The 26,946-nt window shown below is 38.9% G+C and overlaps 2 protein-coding genes across 6 annotated transcripts in view; both read left to right on the forward strand.

Annotated features, from left to right (window-relative positions):
• Positions 1–437: 437 nt before the first annotated feature.
• LOC122361561 (cytochrome c oxidase subunit 7A2, mitochondrial) lies at positions 438–3,001 on the forward strand. The gene is made up of 4 exons (XM_043262356.1): positions 438–585; positions 1,033–1,122; positions 1,687–1,771; positions 2,797–3,001. The coding sequence occupies exons 1-4, from the start codon at positions 568–570 to the stop codon at positions 2,853–2,855; spliced, it is 252 nt and encodes an 83-aa protein (XP_043118291.1). The 5' UTR covers positions 438–567; the 3' UTR covers positions 2,856–3,001.
• Positions 3,002–3,907: 906 nt separating this feature from the next.
• Positions 3,908–26,946, forward strand: part of col12a1a (collagen, type XII, alpha 1a) — a 59,659-nt gene continuing 36,620 nt past the window's right edge. For 4 of the 5 annotated variants that reach the window (XM_043262774.1, XM_043262776.1, XM_043262778.1 and 1 more), the window contains exons 1-17: positions 3,908–4,038; positions 4,598–4,703; positions 8,488–8,604; positions 8,694–8,834; positions 9,817–9,867; positions 10,621–10,884; positions 11,187–11,351; positions 11,437–11,610; positions 11,723–12,013; positions 12,711–13,313; positions 14,779–15,057; positions 15,131–15,403; positions 15,481–15,750; positions 22,266–22,535; positions 23,987–24,253; positions 24,364–24,556; positions 25,399–25,523. In XM_043262774.1, coding sequence (XP_043118709.1) covers positions 4,634–4,703; positions 8,488–8,604; positions 8,694–8,834; positions 9,817–9,867; positions 10,621–10,884; positions 11,187–11,351; positions 11,437–11,610; positions 11,723–12,013; positions 12,711–13,313; positions 14,779–15,057; positions 15,131–15,403; positions 15,481–15,750; positions 22,266–22,535; positions 23,987–24,253; positions 24,364–24,556; positions 25,399–25,523 — 3,553 coding nt within the window. In that variant the 5' untranslated portion in view covers positions 3,908–4,038; positions 4,598–4,633. The remainder of the gene's footprint in view (positions 4,039–4,597; positions 4,704–8,487; positions 8,605–8,693; positions 8,835–9,816; positions 9,868–10,620; positions 10,885–11,186; positions 11,352–11,436; positions 11,611–11,722; positions 12,014–12,710; positions 13,314–14,778; positions 15,058–15,130; positions 15,404–15,480; positions 15,751–22,265; positions 22,536–23,986; positions 24,254–24,363; positions 24,557–25,398; positions 25,524–26,946) is intronic. The other variant, XM_043262779.1, reaches the window with a different exon arrangement.

Raw genomic sequence — 26,946 nt, forward strand, 5'->3', positions numbered from 1 at the left:
AAATGGTACATGCCAATATTAATATTTGTTTTGAGCAGCAGTCCTGATCAATATTATATATATATATTTTTTTTGTATAAAACCCTTCGTTTAACATCATGTGATGATTTATTGTAGGCCTGGCCTACCTTGTAGAAAATAGATCTATGAAAGTCAGTGTGGAAGTCAAAGCGAAATTGTACAATATTGACAAAATGTATGCTTTTTGCATCAATCATACAAATCACACACATACAAATAAATAAATAAGGTGCCTCCAGGACAGTTTCGAAAACCACAGCTATATAGATCAGTGCTAAAGACACACGAAGCGAAAATCGTAAAATGTGGATCTTTTTTCGAGCCATGCAATGAAAACCGGGCTCGTCCGAACGAACTGACTCTAAAGAGTCGACTCTCTTAAAGAACCGGACGTCCCACGCCGCTCTGTCCAGCAGGCGGCAGTAACGCGCCTCTTCGCCGCTAATCCTGCGTCAGACGCGAGCAGAAGAAGGAAGTGACATTTTCAAGTGTCCTTGCGTTGGTGCGGCTTCCTGAACGTTGTGGACCGAAGGAAAAATTATCACCATGTTCCGGCACTTACGGGTGAGATTTAAGGCATTTACGCGTGCTGTCATAACGTTTATGATGAAAGCCTTCTTGTAACAAGCTACAAGCTAACAGATGCGCGCGGGATTAGAAACACCGTTAGCCTAGCAAGCAGCGGCGCTCGTGACCTCCTGCTCTCCACAGGGCAACAGCGAGTGTTTTTGTGTGTTTTAATGCAAAAAAAACCTCTCCAAATGCACAAACACCGCATCAGTACGCCGACGTATGAACAATCTCCCTCAAGGGCGATAAATTGGAGTTTACTGGAAAGCCTTTCCAAAGCTGTTGGCGTTTGTTGTCATTTATGACATTTACCACATACATTATGTATTACATGTTTGCATTTGTGTACGGCATTGTATATCAGCTTCCACCGGGGACAGGTTTGATGTACTACACATCATGTCTGAAGTATGTCAAGCTCATAAGTGTGTTGTTTTGTAGACCCTGCAGCAGATCTCCAGGCGGACCCTGTCCAGCTCTGCACCCAGACAGCTGGAGAATAAAGTCCCTCACAAGCAGAAGCTGTTTCAGGTCAGTCCTCTGGTTCCGGTCCAATCCAACCAGACTCTCAGCCACTCGCGCTTAGTCGCTGCACCTTTCTTGTTCGACTTTGGCACTGGCACTAATTGGTAATGTTAAAGTTAAGACTCCGATTTGTTCCCAGGTTCTGGACCGATGGTCCAGTGTGGATAAAACAGATAAGTACGGAATGATTTGCTGATAGGGTTCACGTGTATGGTGAGCTGTAATGATTAATCGCTGCATGTGTTGTAACGCTGAGGTGGAGAGAGTCGAATTAAACGAGCAGCGCGAAGCTTCACTTATTCTGACGCTGACACGAGGCTGGCTGCTGGGTTGTGCTGTGACTGTTTTCAGTGTTTAGTTAGTTTTGGTGGTCAACATCCGTAGAAACCTAAGCAAGAGTTTTCTTAAAGCGTAGACTTTCTCTACTGAGAGTATTACTCTTACTTTAAATCTGAAATTGGTCGATTTTGGCTTTTCCTGTTGAATCCGTTCTTATTCTTTACGCTTGCGGTCTCCCGAAAGTGTGTGCTTGCGTATCAGATGCTAACGTGCTGTTTCCGTTTCTTTCAGAACGACAACGGCTTGCCGGTTCACTTGAAGGGAGGCACTCCAGATGCCGTCTTGTATGTGATAACGATGGCTCTTACTGTCTTTGGTAAGATTTAGATATGTGGCTTGCTGTTTTCTTGTTCAGTTATAATATTAATGCTTAATCTGCTTTTTGTTTTATTTATCTGGTGTCCCGTTTAAAGGAGATTACAGTCAGTGTGGTTCATGATAGCAGAATGATTAAAAACTTGAATGAATTCTATTGGTTAAGGCTCAGCGAGGTCAATAAAATTTTTTCCCTAAATTCTGTTTTAATTGTTGTTTATTTTTGGTTTTTAACCATCAATCATCTTTTGGGCAAATTTGGTCAAAATAATTTTTGGGTAAAAAAAATAATAAAATTTGGCCACTGTCTTGCCACCTGAACAAAAAACACACAAAAAAGAGGCTTGATTCAAAAGAAGTTAAGTGGTTGACCTTTTGTTCACCCATAGAAAATGAATAGGGAAATACTACTACTGCCAGCAAGTGGCTATTGATATTTTTGATATTGATTTTTTTATTTATTTTTTTTTTATACCATAATCAGCCAACAGACGTCACCAACGTCATTTAAACTTACTTGAATTACTATTTTACTAAAGTAAATATAACATTTAATAAATAATTTTACATACAAATATGGTACTTTAGAGGCAAGTAAATTCTATAATTAAAATGGAGAGAAAAAAATTATATATATATATATATATATATATATATATATATATATATATATATATATATATATATATATATATATATATATATATATATATATATATATATATATATATATATATATATATATATTATCTGAGACCTATTTGTCCAAACATGGAAGAAAAAAAATAGTATTCTTAAATAATAATTATTATTGAAGAACATTTTTGTGGGTTTTTCTGTACAACAAAAATTATACCAATAAAAGTAGTCCATGCCTGTTGTGTGCTAACAAGTGATGAATGGATCAAAACACAATTTTTGAAAAACTATTCCTGTATTTATCTGTACTCTTAGGTGATTGTGTGTTTGTCTTCAAGTGTAAAGGTGTAGTAAATAAGTAAAGGTTTGTCTGTGTTCTCTCCACAGGCTGTGGTTACGTGGTGTATGCACTGGTCGATGCAGCGCTGCCCAAGAAGAAGGATTGAACACGTCCCTCTGTTCATGTCTCTGAGTTTTAAAGATCTCTAATCCTCAGAATTATGTCCTGTCGGTTATTTTCATTACATCAGATTAATATTTATTGATTGTACTGTAAAGCGCAATCATTATGTAATAAAACGTTCCACTGGCAGTCTGTGTTTGGAGATTTTCTCTCAACTTTTCACTGGATTTAAAGTTTCGACGCAGCGGAAGAAACAGGTCTTTTCTTCCATCCTGTGACGGGCATCCGAGTCAAACCCAGTACTGGAAAAGAAAAGCTAAAAGGGCGGGACTTTGGTTATATGCATGGGTGCTGATTGGATGCTGAAATGTGGGTGTGGCACTCAAAAAGGAGGAGAATGAGCGAGCTTGCGGGGGGCGGGGCTTATGCATGTCTGCTGTTTTTAATCTACGGTCCAGTTATGACACTGATTAAACATTACAAGTGCAATGTTCATGAATGAATCATTCACAATAGGATCTGTAACTGAATAATAAAAAAATTTAAATACAAGTGCATTAAAGTAATTTTCAGCAACTGCAGCAAGAATGTTGATAAATCCTTGGTATGCTGGGTATATATATGTATATATGAAGCAGAAGAACTCTCCATTATTTAGCCTCTTTCTGTTTCTTTCTCTGGATCTAACTACCAGGTCAGCAGGGAAGTATGTACTTCTAGTATGCATCCGTAACGTGCGATTTCATTCAGTATACAGCTAGTTTAACACGACTGTCGGACCAACGAAACGCATAAATACATATTTCGTTTGAAGTATATTTTCGATATGAACACAGCGGACCCCGCCATAAAACTACACTTCAAGCAGGCTCAAGCAGATTTAATTAGCCTGCGCTACAGGCTGTCAATTTGCCTCTATCTCACAAAGACACACATTTCATTCATTCTGTTAATTTGTGGAGTTAGTAATTGTGCCCATCAAAGCCGAACACCCAGCACATCCGCATCCCTCAGAAGTATCTCTGACTCAGAAGCGGGGGCTCCATTCTTGAGGAATTTCGTAAGGGAGTAAAGTTGGGAACAACCCCCTATTTAGTGTCAGGTTGAGCTCAGATGCCTCCCATTCTCACAGAGGTTTCCCTCACTGCTGGAGGAGCGAGAGGAGTCTGTCTGGAGGAGGACTTCAGCCTTTACTTTCCATTTGTGATACCGACGGACTAACACAGGTCTGAATACGATTTCTTCGCTCCCTTCAAACACGCCAGAGGAGTCGTTTAGATCTGCCTCGGCTTTTTAAATAACGACATTAGCGTTAAATCTCACTCGGGATCTTTTAATGTCTGGGATTTCGCAGTGAGGTGATTAATGTGATATTTAATCACAATTTTTTAAATTCATTATTGCATGTTTTTTTAAAGCTCTACCACGTCTTAAAATATTCAAAAGTGTTAGTAAAAAACTTTTTCATTTAATTAAGAAATTGTTGATTTAGGTTCAGGTCTAAGTGTGTATTAGCTGCATCGATCAGATAATGGTTTAGCGGGGGTTTTTTTAGCGCACTTGTGCCACGCTCCACGTGGAGGCGCTCGTGAGCCGTCTCGAGAAGTGGCTCTAAACGTTAGCCATCTAATTGCCATTTACTCGTTAAAGTGATTCACGCGTATTCAGCACAAAATAAATCGTGCACACCGCGGATGCATCGGTGTAACGCTGCTATTCAGCAAAGCAGCCTACTGTGCAATGACTGTAGAAATAATGATTCATTTTTTCTCTCTCTCTTTGTAGATTAATTAATGAGCTGCTGACTGTGTCTGTGTAAACATGAAGATCAGGCTGTCTTTGGCTGCCGCTGCGCTCTTTACTATATTACTGAATTCAGTAGAGGCTCAAGGTACAGTTCACGCTGTCTGTCTCTCTTCTGTTTTAAAAATGTGTTTTCGCCCAATAATTAGGTGCCGAGCATACATTGCTTACTCGCTGAATATCTTATGTTAAACTGCTCATACGAATCAGCTTCGGCCTGTATGATAAACTTCTATGCGGTGATTTATAGCCTAACATGGCTTTAATAAGCTATTAAATGAAAACAATCTGCTCCGTTTGTTTAAAAATGTTCCCGTGTTGCCTGTGATTCAGAGGCGTGTGCTCCTACGCACACAAGAATTGCAAAAGAAAAATCTTAATATGTATATGTATAGTATGAAAAACAGTCACATAATCTGCCATTTGCTGCGAGGCATGCCTCGGCAGTTCTGCAGAGAAACAAGCAGCCTGGGATGGTCATCACCTCCTGTATGAGTCAGTTATTGCCCAATGAATTACCATTAGTGCTGGCTAATTACAGGAGCTGAAAACAGTGTTAAATGTCAGAAAAAAGGTTAAACCGCAGGCTTTTTGCAGTAAGTATGTTTTAACTGCTCAAAAGCGTTCTTCTGACTCAAAAAAAGTTATCAAGTGTCAAAAAAAATCACTTAGTTTTGAACCTTTTCAACGCACAGTTTGTAGCTGGATGCGGGTTGCCAGGTCCCAAACGATTTTCATTTTATTCATGACTGGTTTCTATGTAGCATATGCATATTTAATATGTATTTTATACCTCTTAGGTTACTGTTATTGAATATGCAGGTACTTTATAATGTTTTGCACACTTTGCATGACAAACGGTTTAATATGCGAGATATAAATGCGTGGCAACATGTGTTACACGCACGTAACTATCCACATATAAGCGAAATGCACATCATCCGTAATTCACGCATTAAATGAAATCTCCGATATTTTCTGATCTCAGTGAAGATCTATAAATCAAAAGCTGTAAACCCACATAAAATGATTTTTTTACTTTTTAATAAAAACACAAGCGCTTAACCAAATGGGTTCCAGAAGTAAAACGGATAAGAGTTTTCTACCGCATGATTTAAAGTTGTTTTAGTTTAAAACGGATCTGTAATTAAAGTCACCACACGGCATCAGTTTAGCTCAGCGACAGCCGTCTCGGGCGAAAGCGATGTGAGAACGTGAGGATGAAGTCTGATTCCACTGGAGAACCAAATGGAAACGTTCGTTTTTTCTTTTTTGTGCGTGCTGTAACAGAATGGAAAGATGTAACATGAGAGGACCGAATTAGTCCTCAGACAGCACAAAGACAAAGAGTCTTTTTAGGTTTCCTGCAGCCGCTCACGAAAACGCTGAGTTGCAATCCATATGGAAAGTTAATATGCAGTAATGTTTAATGTCAGCACATGTTGTGGAATTACTTTGGCATCTGCTCGGCTTCTCTGGGAGACTCCAACCTCTTTTCCGAACTGCCTGGCAACGGCGCTAGCCAGAAAGAATGCCTGACTGGCTGGAGGTTATTGACATGGGGCAGACTTTCTCTCCGGGGGATGAGAGAAGTGCTCTCCTGATGGGCCTCCTCGTCCTGAAGTCTCCAGAAACTCAACACCAGCCGCCGTTTGTGTCGCTCGCGTTATTAAACTGTCAACAGCGCCGTCACGTCGCAGTATTCTAACAGTTGCCGAGCCGCTATTGAAGCTCAATGGTAGGTAGCGTTGCGCACATCGTTTGTGGTGCCGTGACACAAGATGCCTCATCTGTGAATCGGCGAAGCCTGTTCGGACGCATGAAGGGAATCGGCCCAGACCGTTTGAGTTTGACGCGTCAGGTTGGTGAGCATTCTTTCTCCAGCAGGTCGTGTTGTTTGTCGTTTTCCTGGTGTGCTTCCTCCACCGTTTATTTTAAAATGATATTCTGCTGCTCTGGCGTCCATCCACGCACACTTCTTTCCATCCAAAAGTTTCCTTCGCACATGTGACGCTTTGCCACGTCCTCGTTATTCAGCTGGCCGTCGAGTAGAATTAAGAAGAGTAGTGCATGGAAAAAGCCTCTACAGCGAAGATCTGCTCTTATAGATGATCATAAATCTATAGCAGATGCTGTGGATCTTCATCGCCTCGTCGATGAAGGCTAGTAAGAAATGTGCCGTTTACAAAACTCTACAATGCGTTCTTAAAAATAAAGGTTCCAGTCGGATTCAGATACTCTACATCTTTAGGAAAATCGCTTAAAACTGCAAAATACAGAGCCAGAGAACCTATAGCCCCAGTTTCACAGACAAGGCGAAAATGTAAATCTAAGCTGTTTCAACTGAAAGAACTATATCAGTGCTTTTGTTTTGTCTCAAGATGCAAACCAGTAATGTTTTTATTAAAGGCAAATTTATAAGAAGTTACTTAAACTTTGAACTACGGCCTAATCCTGGCTTAGAGTAAGCTCTGTCTATGAAACTGGGCCATAATGCACTGGAACGTCAATTTGTAAACTTTTTTTGTAATCTCCAAGGAACACAAAAGTTCTAAAGTTCTAAAGTTCTAAAAATCAAGGTTCTTTATTGACATTGATGATTCCTTGCAGAACCTTTGACATCAACGGAACCTTTCTGTTAGTAAGCGTTTAAAACAGGTTCTTCACACTAAGCAAAAAATGGTTCTCTGGAGACATGATATGGTTCTTCTACGAACGTTTAGGAACCCTTATATTTAAGAATGTAGAATTGCAAGCTGCACCGTCAATATACTAATTCATTTCTGTAATATTAAGCACGTTTAATATCACGCGTAGTTTGCGTTTTGGACCACATCACCTGTTTTTTCAATACATTCTTTGCACTCAAGGCATCGTTCTGACAGCAGAGATTTACATCAGTCATCAGCATTCATGCATGCAGATGCAACATGGATGTTGAGTACGTAAGTGGACATCTCATTGCCTGCTGAGATGAGCTCCACCACGCTTTGATGTAGATTGCATGTCAGTAATGTCTACGACAGAATATCATTTTGAAATACTTTTGTTGCGTTGTCCTTTGTGTACATGGAAACAGTGTAATAAGTTGTTCACCCATGTACATGTGCATGACACTTTGACAACCAGACAAATGCGGATCGGTTTCCTCTTCACATACGCGTCATTTCAATTTGTGCTGTATATTTTCCTTCATACCTCTCAATTAGGAGTGTTGTCTTGTCACGTACACCTTCTGTATGAAAAGGAACTACACAAAAGTCTGTCACGACAAGTTGTGTATTCTTTTTTTGAGATTTGCAATGGATACGTACCTTCAGTAAAACTCGTTAGTACTCCAGCCTTGTTGGAATATATGTATATATACAGAGCGTATATATAACATATATGCATTTCTCTCTACTGCTGACAGAGCCATCTGGACATCTTTGACATCTTGAAAACCTGATTCCATTGTATAATCAATATTTTGGGAATGGAAACGTTGTCGCCAGTGTTCCAGTGAACGGGCATGCCTTGTATTGATTTGCATTCAGCATGTGTTGGTTTGTCGACGACATTTTTGTTTGTGATAGGTCTTGAAATGTGTTTAGCTCTTCTCTGCTTGAGCTGCAGACCATGAGATTCCAGGTTATGCAACTCAAGAAAAGGCCATTTGAACCGAAATGGCTTCCGTCACTCTCTCATGTCATGTTTTGTCACCTTTACTATCGGTTCTGTTTGTCTCGCCCAACAATAAACAACTAAACTTCAGTCCTGAAGTGTTTGTCGTTGGGGTTGTTTAAAATCATCTCATGTTTCTTCACAATTGATTATTAATTTACATATTGCAGTTTCTTGTGATCTTGACTGTATTAACCTCTTGTTTGCAGTGGAGCCTCCTTCAGACTTGAAATTTAAAATCCTAAATGAAAACACAGTGCATATGTCATGGAGGAGGCCTTCGTCTCAGATACAGGGCTACAGAATACAAGTCATATCAGATACAGGTGAGTGATGTCAACAGTTGCACATTTCACAACATCTGCATGTTTTTCGATCAGCTTTGACTGACTTCTCTTCTCGTGATCTGTTCCAGATGATTTAAAAGATTTGAGTCTTCCTGCCTCGGCCACAGACACATCAATCACAGATTTAACTCCAGATGTTGACTATTCAGTGTCAATCAGTTCATTTGATGGTGCAGAAGAAAGTATCCCTATCCTTGGGCAAATAACAAGTAAGTGCACACCAGACATCCTAAATGTCTTTCTTAATCATTTACATAATTAAAAACGGGCAACTATTAGTATATTGCGCATATGCATAATAAGACATTTTCACGTGCATTGATATTTCAAGTCATGCGAAGAGAAATGAAGTTTAAGAAATGTGGTTTTGCTTTTAAATGCCACAAAAAAACCTGTTTGGTTTAGCTATTAAAAAAACGAACATATACGAACATATTTTTCTTTATCTTAAATACATGTAATATAAATATTGGTACTGTCATTAATCATGATTAATTGCAAAAAATGTATAAATAATAATATATGTGTGTGTGTATTGTGTACATGTCACATTTGCATATGAAATATAATTATATATAATATAAATTATACAAATATATAATTATTGTAAAAATATATAATGTACGTGTGTGTATTTATATATTCATATTGAATATATACAGCACACACACATATTACATAAACTTTTGTTTTGGATGTGATTAATCACGATTAATCGTTTGACAGCACTAATGCATTTTTTTCCAAGAAAACATTTTCAGAAATTATAAACATGCTCATGACGCAAGAGATGCCATCGTATGCATGAAATGCACTGTAAATGTATTTTGAATACATTAATAGTGAATATAGACAAAAATAAGCATCGTGTGATTGATTCTTGTTGATGAGTGTTTTGATATTGCTATAGACACACAACATCTCAACCTCTCATTGAAGGAAGACTTGAGTCAGAATATGATAGAGAGTTCCTTTGATTTAAACCATAATGGAACAGCCCATAACACCCAAGGAAACACAGCAATGCATTAAAAACCATAGTTTTGAAGCACCATTCAAGTTTAGTTTGAGATCTTCTGAGCAAATATGCAATGAATGAGGTGTTGTTGATTATTAGTTTTGATAAATCCATTTTTCGAAAGAAAATGCAAGCTTCCACAGACACAGACCTAACTTCTTCTGCTATTACAGTTCAATCCAGCAACACAAGTGGAACAAAGAGGCCACCGTCTGAGGCTGTCAGTGAGTATATTCAATCAAACCATTTCTTCATCATTCCAGATGTTAGTTTTCCTTGCTTCTTATCACTTATGAAATGGAATTTTATGTGCAGTGTATTAGATGACATTTTTCCCCTAAACTTCAACCACCGTAGACTTGTTACAGCTCGCAAAAAGAACGATTGCTCAAGGCTGTGGTTGGCAATGCAAAAATTGCCTTTAATTAAAAGCATTAAAATAGAATCAGAGCTCATAAAACACTTTGCTTTGTACCGTTAGAAGTGGCTGGTATCACACAGAGAGGGGCCTTTTCTAGCCTCACTCATTGATTCTCGCAAACACAGACATCACAACTAGTGGAAAGGATTACCGTCCTGACCCAATTCCACTTTTTGAGTCCAAATCGTGAGTACCGGTGCCAAAAGAAATCCAATTGAAATTCCAGAAAACCTGTTCTCAAGATGTACATTTCACAGTAAAGTTTTGGAGTCGTGTCTAAAGAAACAGAACAGAGTTTATTGAAAGTTTCCGATTGCTTCGGAAGCATCATTTTTGTTGGGAAACGTTGAAGGAAACAGACAGAGGACATGACTAATTTTAGGAGCCATTAATAATTATAATGTGTAAGTACAGTTGCAAAATAGACTAAACAACAACATGTTTTGTCCATTAACGTGTCAAAACAAATAAGTTGAATGAGAAAGAGTAGAGTAGATCTATAGCAGACTGTAGTATTTGACTTCCTCTAATGCCTCTTCACTCCCTTTTCATGCAGAGTGTTCAGTGAGTGCTATCGCGGATCTGGTTTTCCTGGTGGATGGCTCTTGGAGCGTGGGAAGAGAAAACTTTAAATACATCCGGAGTTTCATTTGGGCCATGGCGGGAGCTTTTGACATTGGCGAAGATAAGACCAGAGTGGCTGTGGTGCAGTACAGCTCAGATACCAGGACAGAGTTCAACCTGAACCAGTATTACAGGCGGCCTGATGTCCTGCGAGCCATCAAAAATCTGCCCTACAAGGGTGGTAACACCATGACAGGTGTGTAAAAGTTCTATGAATTGCCATGCCATTATTTGGCCGATTACGACTTGTTTCTGTATCAGCATCTGTGTTGGTCCTGGAACAACCCTTGTTAACATTAATCATCCAGTCAGAGTTTGGAGATTGCTGGTAAAAGTTGCTTGGAGAGACCTTAAAATAAAGCGTTACCCTGTACATTTAGGTACTAGGCAATGTTAATTAGCTGTTAGGATTCAGTTCAGGGTTAGTTGCATGTAATTATACAGTGTTAATAAATCTTCCTAAATGCATTTTTGCCGGTTTCTTATATGCTCAACCAGGTGATGCAATGGACTATCTGGTGAAAAACACATTCGCTGAAGTGGCTGGAGCCAGGAAAGGCTTCCCAAAAATAGCCATGATCATCACGGATGGAAAGTCACAAGACCCAGTAGGGGAGTACGCCGAACGCCTGAGAAACATCGGAGTAGAGATCTTTGTCCTGGGTATGTACAGTATACTTCTAAGAAACATGTTTCACAATCCAAAACTCTGAGGAACACTATTTAAAGTCTTGTTTCTTGTCTGCAGGTATCAAAGGAGCAGATGAAGATGAGTTAAAGGAGATAGCCTCCGCTCCTCACAGCAAGCATATCTATAATGTTCCCAACTTCGACATGATCAATCAGGTGCAGAAAGAGCTCATCACTCAGGTGTGCTCCGGTGTGGAGGAGCAGCTAAATTTGCTTACAGGCGGAGAGGAAGGTATGGGCCGTGCACACAAAATCCCACTAAATGTACAGAGAATTTAATAATGGAAGATCATTAAATAATGGAAGATCATTAAATCATAAATATCTATCCCTTTGTTGTCCAGTTGTTGAACCAGCTTCAGACCTCAAAGTAACTGACATCTCCTCTAAATCCATGAGAATTACATGGCATTCGTCTCCTGGAGACATCACAGGCTACAAGCTGCAGGTCTTCCCCGTAATTGTCGGCGCCAAAAAGCAGGAGCTCTACACAGGGCCCACATTCACCGTGGCCAACGTCAGAGACCTGTCTCCTGAGACAGAGTATGAGATCAGTCTGTTTGCCCTCAAAGGTCTGACCCCTAGTAAGCCACAAGTTGTCAAAGAGAAAACACAGCCTGTGAAGGTGTCTACAGGTAAGATGGTTATATCATTCATGCTTTAAAAACCCTGTTTACAGCTGGTATTAAGACACATTTCCATTAACATTTGGTGTTGTAATCAATAAAAGTGAATGTGCCTTTAATTAAAAGAGTAGAATAATCATGGCTGATGATAAGACATGCAAGCATAAAAGAAAACCAAACTGAATGCAAGAACAGCTGTTACTCTTTTCCCAACTGGTTAATAAAAGGATATAATCAAAGGAAATTTTGGATTTGGGATAACCTCCAAACCCTAAAAGTGATACCTTTTTAAAAATTATTGTCAAATGTGTCTAAAAGGTTTGTATTCTGAAGCAGATTGTCTGCAACAGCCATTTTAGGATAGTTGTGAGTTGGTCTTAGTGACTTCTGTTTCATAGATTTAGGAGCTAGTTTTAGCAGTGTGAAATACTCTTAGAGCACAAATGTAGGGGTCTTAAATTTAAGACTGACACGACCACTGTTTTTAAGATTGTCTCTCAAATCGGTGAGTTTAGGAGCTACTCTTAACCTTAAAATGTTTTGTGAATAAGGGCCCTGAGAAGTACAATTACAAATCAGATTGTAAACTGTTGCAGAAATAATGGATTCCAACCTTAAAGGTTTTGACCGCTTGCTTTCAAAATGCAAAAAAAATAAAAATAAATTAACATATAAATAATTCCAGGTTGTGTTTTGTTCCCTATAGAGTGCTCCCTAGAGGTCGAGGTCCAAGCTGATATTGTCCTCCTGGTGGATGGCTCGTACAGTATAGGACTAGCTAACTTTGCTAAAGTTAGAGCCTTCCTTGAAGTGCTCGTCAATTCTTTTGACATCGGACTCGATAAAGTTCAGATCAGCTTGGTTCAGTACAGCCGGGATCCTCACACTGAGTTTGCCCTGAACAAGCACCTTGACAACGCAGCTGTGCTCAAGGCAGTCCGCACCTTCCCCTATCGTGGAGGCTCCACCAACACCGGCAAGGCCATGACCTACGTGAGGGAAAAGATCTTCATTCCAGGCCGTGGCGCTCGTGATAACGTGCCCCGAGTCATGGTGCTCATCACAGACGGCAAGTCTTCCGATTCTTTCAAAGATCCTGCCAACAAACTAAGGGATTCAGACGTGGAGATTTTTGCCGTGGGAGTCAAGGACGCCGTGCGCTCTGAGCTGGAGGCGATTGCCAACGCTCCTGCTGATAACCATGTGTTTGAGGTGGAAGACTTTGATTCTTTTCAGAGGATCTCCAAGGAACTAACCACATCCATCTGCCTAAGAATTGAGCAGGAGCTCCATAACATCAGGAAAAAGAGTACGTGCCAGCTTCAATTAAATTCAATTTTTTTTTTATTTTGTCTGCAATTTCTGTTCGTGTTTACGTGTATGTAGGACATATGGTAACACTTTATTTCTATAGGCCACTTTAGACATTCTACTGTAACAGTAAGTAACTTTGTAGCTACAGGTCAACTAGCAGTCATTAGAGTATTAGTATATATGATTAATATCTTCTAACACTTTATTTTGATGGGTTCACAACATAATACATACTGACTATCAGAAACTTTGCAAATAAATGTCAACTTATTCTACTAACCCTAACTTGTAGTTGAAAATGAGTGAGAATTAGTTGGCATGTAGTTTACAAGTAGTTACTTATAGTTTGTAAAATGTTTAAAGTGGACTCTATCACATAAAATATAACCGGACACATTCCTGGAACAACAGCATTGATGGACCTAGAGTAACAGTTTATCAATCAATAACATTTTTTGTCATGAAGAAAGTATTAAGGTTAGGGCTGGGTTTAGAGATTTGAACAACAATCTTATCAGTCTATCTGTTCCCTCTGATAAGCAGTTTACTCTGGGTAGTTAGTCATGGATAGGTTTCAGACTATGTTTGTTTGATGGGAATGCTGTTCCAGGATCAACAAAATATGTTGATGCACGAACACACCCTGCTTGGGACAGTCACCAGTATGGTTTCATAACACAAATACTTGGAAACATCTGTTGAGGGCAGATTACATATAATAAACATCATGAACAATAAATAATCAACATCTTAATATGATCAATAATCAATACTAAATTGCTGTTATTCACAACACATATTTCAGTTTTGTCATTGCATTAAAGAGAGAGTTTACCCAAAAGGTTGTACACAAAAGAAGATATTTTCAGGAATTCATGGGCAAACCAAACAGTAATATTTTTCCAATTACTATGGAAATCAATGGGAATTGTCAACGTTTTTCTTGTTTTTTTTTTAGTTACGCTTTATTTTAAGGTCCAATTCTCACTATTAACAAATCGTGAACTTTGACGTATGCTCAAAAAACAACACATTTTCTGCTTTTTAATAGTTATTAAGATAGCTGTTAAGTTTAGGTATTGGGTAGGATCAGGGACATCATGAAAAAAATATGTGCTTCTTAAGTACTAATAAATAGCCAATACGTTATTGCATGCTAATGCTAATAAGCAACTAATTAATCGTGAGAATTGGTCATTTTGCTAAAGTGTACCCTGTATCTTTTTTTAAAATATCTTCTTCTGTGTTCAACATTCCAGAGTTGAAACAACTTGAGGATGAGTTAATGATGATTTTCATTTTTGGGTGAACTATCACTTTAACTACTTAGAATGTATTAGTAAAGTTTTTCTTGAAGCAAATCTGCAAGCAAGACCAACCTTAAAGCTTGGAAAGACACATAATAAACGTTCAAGCAAATATCAATCAAATCAAATATCAACTTGTGTTCTTTCATACAGGTTTGGTTCCACCAAAGTCACTTAGCTTCTCTGAGGTCACCTCCAGAAGCTTCAGGACCACATGGATTTCTGACGGAGAGGATATCCTGTCTTTTCTGGTGCGTTTCAGGCCTGCGGCTGACATAACTGGAGACTACATCTCTTTGGTGGTTCCTCATGACACTAGCAATACCATTTTGCCCAATCTCACGCCCCTGACCACTTATGAGGTTAATGTCATCGCCCAGTATGATAAAGGAGACAGTTTTCCTTTGACAGGCGAGGAGACGACTTTAGAAGGTATTTAATCATAATCAAATTCGCTGACAAATACAGCTGTTTTTGCATGTGGCTGATAACTCTTGCATTTCAGAATTAGGCTCTGTCCGTAACCTCGTGGTGAGCGAAGAGACCGTAGACAGCTTTCGCGTGTCGTGGAGAGCCGCTCCAGGAGCAGTGCTGAGGTACAGATTGTTGTATGAGCCAGTGGGTGGAGGAGATAAACTGGAAGCAGAGACCGCTGGGAATCAGGTCACCATTGTGCTTCACGAACTGTTACCCGTCACCACCTACCGTGTCACAGTGTACCCCGAGTACGCGAGTGGAATGGGTCCCTCCATGGACACTGAGGGCACCACCAAAGAAGGTCAGCGCTGTGCAAGGTTTTGACTCTTTTACTTTTAAAACATGTCAGTTAATCCCATATTTATTCCTCTCTCTCAGTCCGGGGATCTCCACGTGACCTGAGGGTCTTCAACGAGACCGTGTCCAGCATGAGGGTCTCATGGCGGGCCGCTCCAGGCAATGTGCTCCAATATCAAGTGGCCTACAAACCTGATGGTGGGGAAAGGAAAGAAATCTCTGTGAAAGGAGACGCAACTACTGCTTTGCTGAAAAATCTGTCGCCGGACACCGAGTATGAGCTGTTCGTTAGTGCTCGTTACACCTCCGGCCTCGGAGCGCCACTGATGGGAACGGGCAAAACTCTGGAAGGTAAGACACTTTGGCGTTGAATTTGACGCTTGAGCTTAGCAAAGCAATTTTTTTTCGCCACCTTGAAATTATAAGGTTCTATCTGACATTAGTGCTCGAATACACCTCTCAAAACAGCCTCTGCAGCACATTGTATAGAATGCGCCACTGATCAGATACTTTTAATGGCATTTTGGGCAAAACTCTGGAAGGTAAGACACTTTGGCGTTGAATTTGACGCTTGAGCTTAGCAAAGCAATTTTTTTTCGCCACCATTAAAAACGTTTTGGCTTATTTAGAGTATTTTATATCAGTATCGCACAAGTATTGAGCAGTATTATAAGGTTCTATCTGACATTATTAGTTATTCATTTTTGGCCTTTTTTTGAAAACAAAAAAGGTTCTATCCACTATGGAATGCAGAAACTCAGAAACTTTGAAGTCTCAAAACAGCTCATATTTGTCTTGATTTGTCTGCAGCACATTGTATAGAATGAAACTAAAACTTGATGGTTGTTTTTTTAACAATATTCAGATAATGGATTGGTGAAATCTTTTCTGTGGTCTTGCAATCAGAATTTGGGGTTTAAAAATGAAATCATTCAGTATATAGTTCTTTTCTAAAGTTACTAATTTAACAATCACATCATGTCAATAAATAGATTACAAAGTCTTTAGCTGATTGCTAGTTATTTGTGTCCTATTACTGTCTGGCTTATATGAGTGGTCTCAAACCACTAAGAGCCAGTTTCTTCTACCTAAAAAAACTGCTGTTAACTTGAACGTTAGCCACTGCCAAACAATTTCATCCAAGGTTTTTAGCACTAGCATATCAGCCATAAATGGCCAATACTTACTACACGGCTTTCTTTGGATGCGCTTCAAGCAGTGTCATATTAAAATGACCGATTACAGCATCTAACAGGAACCACTAATGGCCGTCCTCCGCTCATTATACAAAAACGCATATTTTAAAGGCTTGTCATTATGTATGCTGACTCAAGCTGCCTCTCAACAAAGAGATAAAGGAAAAATTTGACAAAATTTTGGCCGATGACTAGGCGTTTCCGAACGGAACTGCGTTAAACTCCATATCCCGGATCATAACACAGCTTTCTTTGTTTTAGTCGCCCTCAGCCTCCAGAAAAGTGCACTATGTGGCCAAACCCAGTCAGGGCAATTAGGAAGTGACCTTAAACGAGGGCTTTAGGGGCTGACCGGCTCATTATGAGAGTATGAGAGTCACACCGCATCTCCTCTTCAGCCTGTTAAACTGAATTGTAAAAATGCCCTTAGAAATGTTGACTTGCATATCTTCTTAATTCAAAAATGTAAACTTGTTTTTCTAAATCCGCCAGTTTGCTCCATGGGTCTCAGAGCGTCTTTGTGTTTTAACATCTGGTGAATGTGGTTGCAGTCAGCATGAGTTTTGTCTCATGATAGTTTTTGTGGAAAATGGGCTTGGACTGTGAGATCTTTGCCAGCACCAGTTTATGTCTCTTATCCAAGACTTCTGCCCTGTTTTACTGAATTCTGTGAGAAGAGCGAGGACAGACCTCATTTTCTCATCAAACGCTGTCCAGTTGGATCCCATTCAAATTTCACAAAGCTTAATCAGTGTGCTATTTGAGATTATCCAAGTGCTAGTCATGCAAGATTGTTTGGGATGTTTTTGTCAGCTTTGTGTGGCAGCTGTTCAAAAGGACGTTCGGGATGATCGTTACCAATGTGTTCCACCCAATGTGTTACCAATTGTGACCACCCCACTGGTTCATTACCTCTTCAAGATTGATATCTTAGATGCGGCATTTTTTTATTCCCTCAGTCAGTGGCAGAATTTGCTTTCTCTGAATGTGGACACGGGTGAGAAGATCCAGAAATGTGTTCCAGGGACTGAAATTGGATAAAGTCTATATGAAACAGCTACGAAGAGGAAATCAACGGAAAATGGTGCTAAATTGTTCATGATGTAGTTACTTGCTTCTTCAGCTAAAGCTGGCACCCGCGATCAGGGGCTCAAGGTTTGGCTGGTTTGCTGTATTTAGCCCCTGCTGTTATGTACGCCAACTATATGTAGTCATGACATTCAAAGTTTGGAATCAGTAAGATTTTTATATTTTTTTTTTAAAGAAGTTTCTTATGCTCATTAAAAATAAAACTTTTCTATTTTCTATTTTAATATATTTTTAAATATTTTTTATTCCTGTCAAGCAAAGTCAAATTTGAAGCATCACATGATCCTTCAGAAATCCTTCTAATATGCTGATTTATAATCAGTGTTGGAAACAGTTGTGCTTAATATTTTTGGGACCTGCGAGACTTTTTTCAGGATTATTTGATGAATGTAAAGTTAAAAAGAAAAGTGTTTATTCAAAACAGATCGTGTGTGTGTGTGTGTGTGTGATGCAATATACAATACTATTCAAATGTTTGGAGTCATTACATTTTTTCTTAATATTCTTAAAATGTATACAGCAAAGATGTGTTAAATGGATAAAAAGTGATCATAAAGTCATATAATTCTACAATATTTTTATTTTTAATGAAATTTGTTGTTTTTAAGATTTTATTTATCGAAGGATCAAAGAAAAAAAAAAAGTATCACAGTTTCCAATATTAAATGCTAAGCAGAACAACAGTTTCAACATTGATAACTCAATCATATGACAGTGAAGTCTGGAGTAATGGTTGGTGAAAATTTAGCACTGCGTCACAAAAATAAATTTAGTTTTAAAGTATGTTAAAATAGGAAACCAATAATAGAAAATTAGAAAATATTTCACAATATTACTGTTTTTTCTGTATTTTAAATCAAATTATTACAGCCTTGATAAGCATAAAGGACATTAAAAAAGACTAAAAATCTTACTGACCTCCTAACTTTTAGATGGCGATGTATATTATAGTCTACTACTGTAGATACTTTGCCCGAGATTCATTGTTTGTGACATCCAGTCCTTACTTTTTGTATGGTTTGAATGAGGATGAAAAGTCTTTAATATGCATGAGATTGTAAATCAATGTCAGAGTACCTTGTAGGCAAGCAGCCAAGTTCAAGTCCCAGCTCTTTCCCACTGCCTCCTGTCCACCCTAGCACTGTCCTGTCGAAATAAAGGCGAAAGGCCAAAAGATCACCTATTAAGCACGAGGTGGTCAGACCATCTGTCAAGAGAATGTGTTGGGCTGAAGGACACAGCATTGGAGAATTTGTCTTGCTTCCAGCTACTCCAAACGTTTCCAGAGTGAAATAATTCAGGATGACAGTCACGTTAGTGCTAGAACTCCTGTTCCCAGTTAACATCAACATTTTGCTTGGATGGAACGCTAAAACAAGGATCAAAGAAGGAAAAATAGCATATGTGAAGGTCCAAAAGGAGTCTGGTTTTAATCTGGTCTCAACACATAACAATATCAAGACGGCATTGATAAACTCATGCACGGTATTGTACTGCTGCGTCTTTGTTTAGTGGCTACATTTTCTGTCGATGCGAAACCACAAATGCATATTCGTTAACATTGTCTGAGTAGAAGTAGAAGTAGAAGCACCTCAGTGCCTGGCATTAGCAGTTTGTCTGCATTTTAACAATCAAAACCAGCCTGCAGAAGACATTAACATATGATCTGCTCTCTTCTGTGCTCTGTCAGTAAAATCAGACCTCGATGCTGGATGTAGAAACAACTTCAGATCCAGTCAAGCTGGCAGGGAGTCCTAATTTCTCTCTGATCATCTTGAATTAGTTATTGCTGTTTGCTAAGGCACGCGAGGCCTTTAACTATTAACTATTAAACGTCTGTCTGTAAATTGATGTTGCAAATAGGAATATGTGTGTTGCTGCTTTACTTAGTAAACAGATTTTTCACTTGGGATATGGATAAGTGTTAGAGACAGGTTTAGTGATATCGGTAGGTTTATTGGTGCTTAAAGGTGTAAGGGATGGGTCACCAGTGTAACTATAAATGTACAATGTCTTAGTTGGTTCTTTTCAGTGTTTAAGCCTATCCAAACGGGGGTTTACTGGTTTAGGTGATTGGAAAGGAGGCCAGCCTAACTAGATGTCAGTATCCCATTTAAAACCATCATAACATGTCCAAACAAGCTTGGCCATCCTGGTAGACAAGTTTACTAATGTAGCCTAGTTAGTATTTTGGGTACCACTTTATATTAGGTGGCCTTAACTACTATGTAATTTTAAACTATGTACATTTAAATTAATAATTTGATACAATGCGCTTATTGTGTACATACATGTTTTCACATTGTGCTTATATTTTTTAAAATACCTGTATGTAATTAAATTTTTAACACATTTTTGTAATTACACTTATAATTACACTGTTGACCCATCCTTAACCCACCCTTAAACCTACCCATACCACCAAACCTGTCCCTAACCTTACCCGTATCCACCTCAATAGCAGTAAAAGTTTTTCACAGTACAATATTACCACAAAAAGTACAAGTTTATAGGGCCAACTAATATAAAGTGTGGCCGTATTTTATTGGTCTATTTATTTTTAGTCTCTTATCCTGGCCAAACAGGCTTAAAAACATGTATACACACAAACAGTGCACTGTAATTTTTTTATTTCAATATAAGTAGTAAGTACATAGTTGTTAACGGCACTTTTTCTAAAGTGGGACCCAAAATGTTTTACCCTTTTTTGAACCATCTAAAATATTCCAGCATAAAAAAATCCCGTAGAGAAGTTTAAGAAGAATTAGACTTTGGAGCACTCACCGGAAAGAAATTGGGACATAATTTTCCTTAGCACTTATCCTGTCATTTGCAGTACCTATCCTCCTAAGTCTATGAGCTATCTAGTCCCAGTTTGAGCTATGACGCAACGCCTGATAATTTGCAGTTGTTTGACTTGGACTGTTGTTTTATATTGACATGTGGTCCGTTCAGCTTGTTTTAGACCAGCATAGATAAACGTGTGGGAGACAGGTGGACTTGAGGATGGGTGGTGAGAGGGAGAGGTGCTACTGTGAAAGTTTTACACTTCAGTTCACTATACTGTCAATGCTCTGAAATTTTCCTTTCATTTCAATCGTCTCTCTTCTCTTCTGCTTTGGGCCACTCAACAAAGAACGGAAAGAAAGAGAGTGAGAAGATAGGTAGGTGGTATGGCACAGATCAAAAAGCATGCTACATCTGCAGTTTTAGTCTGTGTTTAATGGATCGGGTTTCGTGTTCAATGGAAAGTAGATGTGATGACAGATGCGTGGCAGCAAGGAGAGAAATTATTTTTGCAGAGCTGTTTTCCAGGGTACGTGTTACTGACAGAGTAAATCAAAGCAATCATGAGCTACCGGTGTCTTAGACAGACTAGTGGTGAATGGGCTACTTGCACCGAGCCTTGTCACGCACTTCTGTTTTGAAATAATATGCCTCTGTGATTTCCGGTTATGCATATTTTCAATATGCTTTATTTTGATGCTTTATTTTTCCAAAGTGTACAGAGCTTTAAATTTCAATTCAACAGAAGCCAATCTGAGACAGAGGTGGCTGCTAATCATACATGATTGTTTCACCACCGAGTGTCAGTGCAATAAACTCTTAACGGCGACGCAGAAGTGAGCAATGAATGTGTGCAATGAATATTTAAATTATTGCTAACGTGTAACTGTTTAAAATTAAATGTGTGACATTGTTTTCTGTAAGGTAGTTATAGTAAATTATTTTAATAATTGACTGATTAAGTCAATTAATCAGTCATGCTAGAATAATAACACCAATGTAGAAAGTTAGCCATGGTTTTACTATTTACAATAGTTACAGTTAAACCATATGTTCACAAATTCCACAAATACTATGTTTACAGTCTTGTTATGGCCAAACTGGTGTTAAATATTTTAGGTAATTAGCAAGTTGTTCTCCCTGGTGAAAATCCAGCAACATAAGGACCTTAGTAAAAACCTATGGACCAAGTAAGAGTAACAGGAATACTTTGTGAATCAATCTCTGTTTTGTTTGAGAGCAGAATGCCAGTCCACCGGCTAGATCAGAACTATACCAGCTCTAACCAGCATATACTATCCTGGACCAACATGGAATTCATGCTGGACTAGGCGTCAGAAAAACTCCCTACTGCCTGCCGACTGATTATCCAACGCAGCCTGCTTACATTTTTTTTATTGTTAAAGCCTTTTTATTGTTAAAGCCTGGCCAAATGCGTGTTAACTGGTTGAGGTGATTGGAAAGGTGGTTTCCCAGCCTGACTAGCTGTCAGAAACTCATCTAAAACCATCATAACATAACAGGCTCGGTCATCCTGGTAGAAAAGTTTACTAATGTAGCCTGGTTATTATTTTGCTGGTTTAGTCTCTAAGCCTGGCCAAACTGGTGTTCCACTCTGAGATCCTTCATAAGCCACTGAAGCACTACTGCCTAACCACCTTGGCCAGAATGGGTAACTAGTTAATCAAGGTAGCCTGATTTAATGGAAGAGTTTGTTGCTTCTCTCTCACCAGACTTTGCACGTATCATGATTTGTTTTTAAACCTTTTTCTGTCCTTTTTCTTAATCCTTCAGAAATCGGTTCACCTACGAATCTGGTTACTTCGGATGTCACTGAAAGCAGTTTTTTAACATCCTGGACTGCTGCCCCTGGCAACGTCCGCCTTTATCGGGTCACCTGGAAATCCCTCTTTTCGGAGGAAGCTGGCGAGAAAACGGTCCCCGGGGATGTAACCACCACTGTTCTGGATGGACTGACACCGGAGACCCGCTACAAGGTTTCTGTCTACGCTGCCTACAGCAGAAAGGAGGGGGAGCCACTGCATGGAGAGGAGACCACAGATGGTAAGTTCATTCCCGCCTGCGTAATGAATCCAGCATATGACCAAATGCTCTTTACCTCGCTCTGTGTGTCTGAGGTGGGCCTCTCGTCCTGAGGTAACCTACCCCAGAGAGGAAAAAAACTTCCTATACTGTATATAATGTCCAAATATTTCACTGACATGCATATAAACCTTAATAAAGTATCTTCCCTGCCAATCTGAAACAGTCAGTGCAAAGTTTAAAATTATGCTTAACACAGTTGAGCTACTAGCAAATAAATAAAGAAATGTGGGTTTCACTTTATTTTGATGGCTCCTTAAAAACATTCTATAAAATAAGTAACTTTGCACCTACTTATCAACTAACTTTAGTGTTAGTAGAATAGTAAACTGGTAGGGTTAGGCATAGAATAAGTTGACATATAATCAGTAGAATCAGACAGCCTACTTATACTCTAATAAAAGTTAGCTGACATGAATTACTTAGTGAACAGTTTGGGACCATAAGGGACCATCAAAATAAAGTGTTGCCAAAATGTATAATTAGATTTTTTTCAGAAAGTGACCAAATTAATTGTGGAGTTTAATGTCTGTTTTAAGAACACTCTGCATAGTGACATGCTCTCTGAAGTATGCTGGAGACAAAAGCTCTAAAACAGAAATGTCTTCATTCTGATGTGGAAAAAGTGAAAGAGTGACTTCCATTCGCTTTCATAAGCTTAACACCAAACAGGGGCAGAACGTCATTGCTATAGGTTTGCATCATTACCACGAGTTTCTCTAAAATACCTTCGCTGTGGGCTATGGTAACATATGGTGCAGTGTACCGAGTGGCTGATTTAATGATTTACACATGCTCTTTATTATCAAGGGATGCCGGATTTCAACACACTCAGCAGCACTTATGGTGGGGCAACGCACTGGTTAAGCGTGATGAAATTTGTAATTACTTTATCTTGCTGTCTGTCTGTTTATGTATTGTCTGTAATCTAAGAAGTCCAGCAGTTGAGCTGAAAACAGTCTTCTGGCTCAAGGCTTTCCATTTTGTGTTTGCTGCCATCACTCTATTCGTTACCTCCTTCAATACCAACATTAACACACGGTGTCCTTTCGGATCAGGGATTCTTGGAAAACTTAGAAATGCTATTTTCCATCCATAAAACTCTCAGTTTGTAAAAGGTCTCTCCATCTGAAAGTGTTCCGTAGGCCGGTTAAAAGCGAACAATTCATTCCTTTCCCTCTTGCGTAAAGAGAGAACATTGCAGACAGTCTAAGAGTTTCTGCGTTATGCATGATGTCCAACCATTTCGGCATGTCTGGTTTCACCCGTTTCTGTGGTCTGTGTCGGATCAAGATTGTCTTGGCAGACAAACTATGATTATTCAGATGGTTTGGTTTTCCTGACCCCTAGGAATTGTGGCTGAATCAGTCCAACGTTTAATGAACATTGTCTTTCATTTATCTCCCTGACAGTGTCGGCTGCTGCCAGAGTTCTGACGGTTTCAGAAGAAACAGAGAGGACCATGCGAGTGACATGGCAGCCAGCACCCGGCAATGTTGTTAATTATCGGGTATCGTATAAACCTCAGGGTGAGATGCGCCAGCTGGCCTCCAAAGCACCAGGGGGCACTAATACTTTAGTCCTGAAACGACTGCAGCCACAAACCACTTATGATATCACAGTGGTTCCTGTCTACAAGTTTGGCGACGGAAGACAAAGACAAGGAGAAGGGACCACATGTAAGTTAATTGCACATATTTGAGGAAGTTGTTGAGGTTAAGGCTGATTGACTGTTGAACACGTTCTTCCTCTTTCTTGTCAAATTTGACACCCATTATTTTCATTGCAGTGTCTCTATATAAAGCTCCCAGAAACCTGCAAACTTCAGAGCCCACTAAAACCAGTTTCAGGGTGACCTGGGATCATGCTCCTGGGGATGTGAAGGGCTACAAGGTCACCTTCCATCCCGCCGGGCAGGAAATGGACCTGGGAGAGTTGTTAGTAGGCCCCTATGACAACACAGTGGTTCTGGAGGAGCTAAGGTACGAGACGCCAAGGCAGACACATGAAAAACTTTACAGACATTGAAGATAAGCCCTATAAACACCTTTAAAGTTACTGTGAAATCAAATGAGCCACATGTACCTTCTTAAAACATGTTAATGTTGATTTTTAGTCGTGAAGAGTTGTAGGGCGAAACATGGGTTTTCCATCAAAGTTCCATCTGTTTTAAGCCACAGATATTTAGATTGAAGATTGGAAAATCAGCAACATCCAGACCATTATTGAAGTGGATTGTATCAACACTGAACTAAATTGAGCTGGAAAATGACACTATTGTCGTCTGTAGAGCTGCCCTTAACTGAATTACATTTAATTTGTTTTATAATTAGCAAAATAACACAGTGATATTAAAAGATCAAATTGCAGCTGAGCTCATGCAATGCTTTAAATTGCTCATTGAGAATTCTCTTTACTACATTCTCTTGAATAGTTTACTATGGGAAAATGCCTATTGTGAAACTTTATGAGTTGCTTTTATATTATGTGCACATTTGGTTGCTTGTACATGTTGTGTTTAATTGTTAAAGTGTATACTCATTTTGGTCCTCTAATATTACTATATCACTTACATTAAGTGTTTTATTTATACCAGTTTTCTATAAGGAAAGTGTTGTGTTCATATTCCAGATGCAGCTGCTAATATGTATATAGTATGCTTCATCAATAATGAGTTCAGAATTTAGTATTTTGAAATTAAATGAGCACTTACTAGAAAGCAGCTTAAAAACTGGGGAATAGCAGAGCCTCCAAGTGTAAGGGTGTGTGTCTTTTAAGGTTGACAGATAGGATCACTGACTGATTTGTGTTTCTCTTATCTCAGGGCCGGCACTAAGTATTCAGTGAGTGTGTTTGGTATGTTTGATGGAGGAGAGAGTATGCCATTGGCTGGAGAGGAGAAGACCACCCTCTCTGATGCCCCTGAACCCCCACCCTTTGATACACCAGGTAAGGTTTAGAAAAAAAATTCTCTCTTTCTGAGAAAGGTACTTTAACCCTCAGTTCTCGTGCTACTGCAGAGTAAAATGTTACTCAAATTCCAAAACAATTAGCATACAGCATTCATTTTGTAACAGAGCATGTATGGAACAGATCTACTGCGTCTGCCATGCATTTATTGAATCCATATAAAAAAATCATAAGTTCTTTGTCAGTTTTGAATTGGAAAAGTAGGCTGCAGTGTAGTGCTTTGAGTAATGGCAAATACCTTTCAGCACAGCTAATTGTGTTGTGAAAGAGCAGACAGGGTGACTGCGCCACATGGTAGCCATGTCTCTGCCTTCTCATGGACGGACTCTTGAATTTCGTGAGCAAGAAAGATTATCTGCGCACAATTACTTATGCTTTACAACTTGGTAAAGAAAAAAGTGACATACAGAATGAAAGCTTTGCACATGGTCGGCTGACCCTGGTCTGGAATGTTGCTTCTAATTGGAAACAGATCTGATGGTGAGGGTCGGTCACCATCAGCGGCAGGAGAGGGAAAGAAAATATTCCCAGACAAGAGCTCTGAGGTGTAACATTCAGCTTGCCATTTGCATGAGACAGTCACTGACAAAAAAAAAAAAGCACAAAAACGACCGGCGTCCGACCCGATACCTGATTTCTTGCATGAAAGGACATATTTTGTGCTGCATTGGAAGCATGAAAAATGTAACAAAGTTGTTAAGATATTCAGTATTACAAATCTGCTGATTTGATTAGTGACCTAGTGGAGAATCTTAAATACTTCTTATACATTCATTGTCACGTTGTTGTCCTTTTTTTTCTTTTTACTGCTTTAAATCCAAAACATTTCAGGTTATTTTCAGGTCAGAGTTAGATTGTTTTTGAATGCAGAGTTTCAATAATGTCTATGATATTTTGGCTCCAATATGTAAACCCATGCACTAGCATTCAAATGTTTGGAGTCAGTAAGATCTTTTCCTTATTTATCTATTTATTAGAGGCATTAAATTAATATTTTTATTCGACCAAGTCACATTACATTGTTGCAACGTGACACTAAATGCAGTGTAAAGTGTTATCAGGTATAATGCATATTCATAATGTTGTTATACATTATATCTTGTTGTTAATCACTGACATTTCTTTAAAGAGAATTCTTCACAGTGGCTTTCTATGCAGAGAATATTCCTGACTCTTGATTGTAATCATTAGCGTGTTGAAGGTGAATTATTCAATTTAATAATTACATTTTTTCATACTTTAGTTATCTTGTATTTTTAGTTTTGCACATGGAGACAGATAAACCGAGATTGTGTGTAAAATGCATTTACCGATTTGCGTCTGCTTACTTGCCTAAAGTATGCTCCTGGCTTTAGCGTTTAGGGTAAAAGAGGTAATAAATTCAATGTTAAAATTCCACATT

Source organism: Puntigrus tetrazona, chromosome 17 (assembly GCF_018831695.1).
Source record: "Puntigrus tetrazona isolate hp1 chromosome 17, ASM1883169v1, whole genome shotgun sequence".
Taxonomy (NCBI): domain Eukaryota; kingdom Metazoa; phylum Chordata; class Actinopteri; order Cypriniformes; family Cyprinidae; genus Puntigrus; species Puntigrus tetrazona.

Bases quoted from the DNA above. Each gene is read 5' to 3' on its own strand.
- LOC122361561 (XM_043262356.1), top strand. The intron at 1,123-1,686 runs GTCAGTCCTCTG...CGTTTCTTTCAG, and splicing joins ACAAGCAGAAGCTGTTTCAG to AACGACAACGGCTTGCCGGT. The intron at 1,772-2,796 runs GTAAGATTTAGA...TTCTCTCCACAG, and splicing joins GATGGCTCTTACTGTCTTTG to GCTGTGGTTACGTGGTGTAT.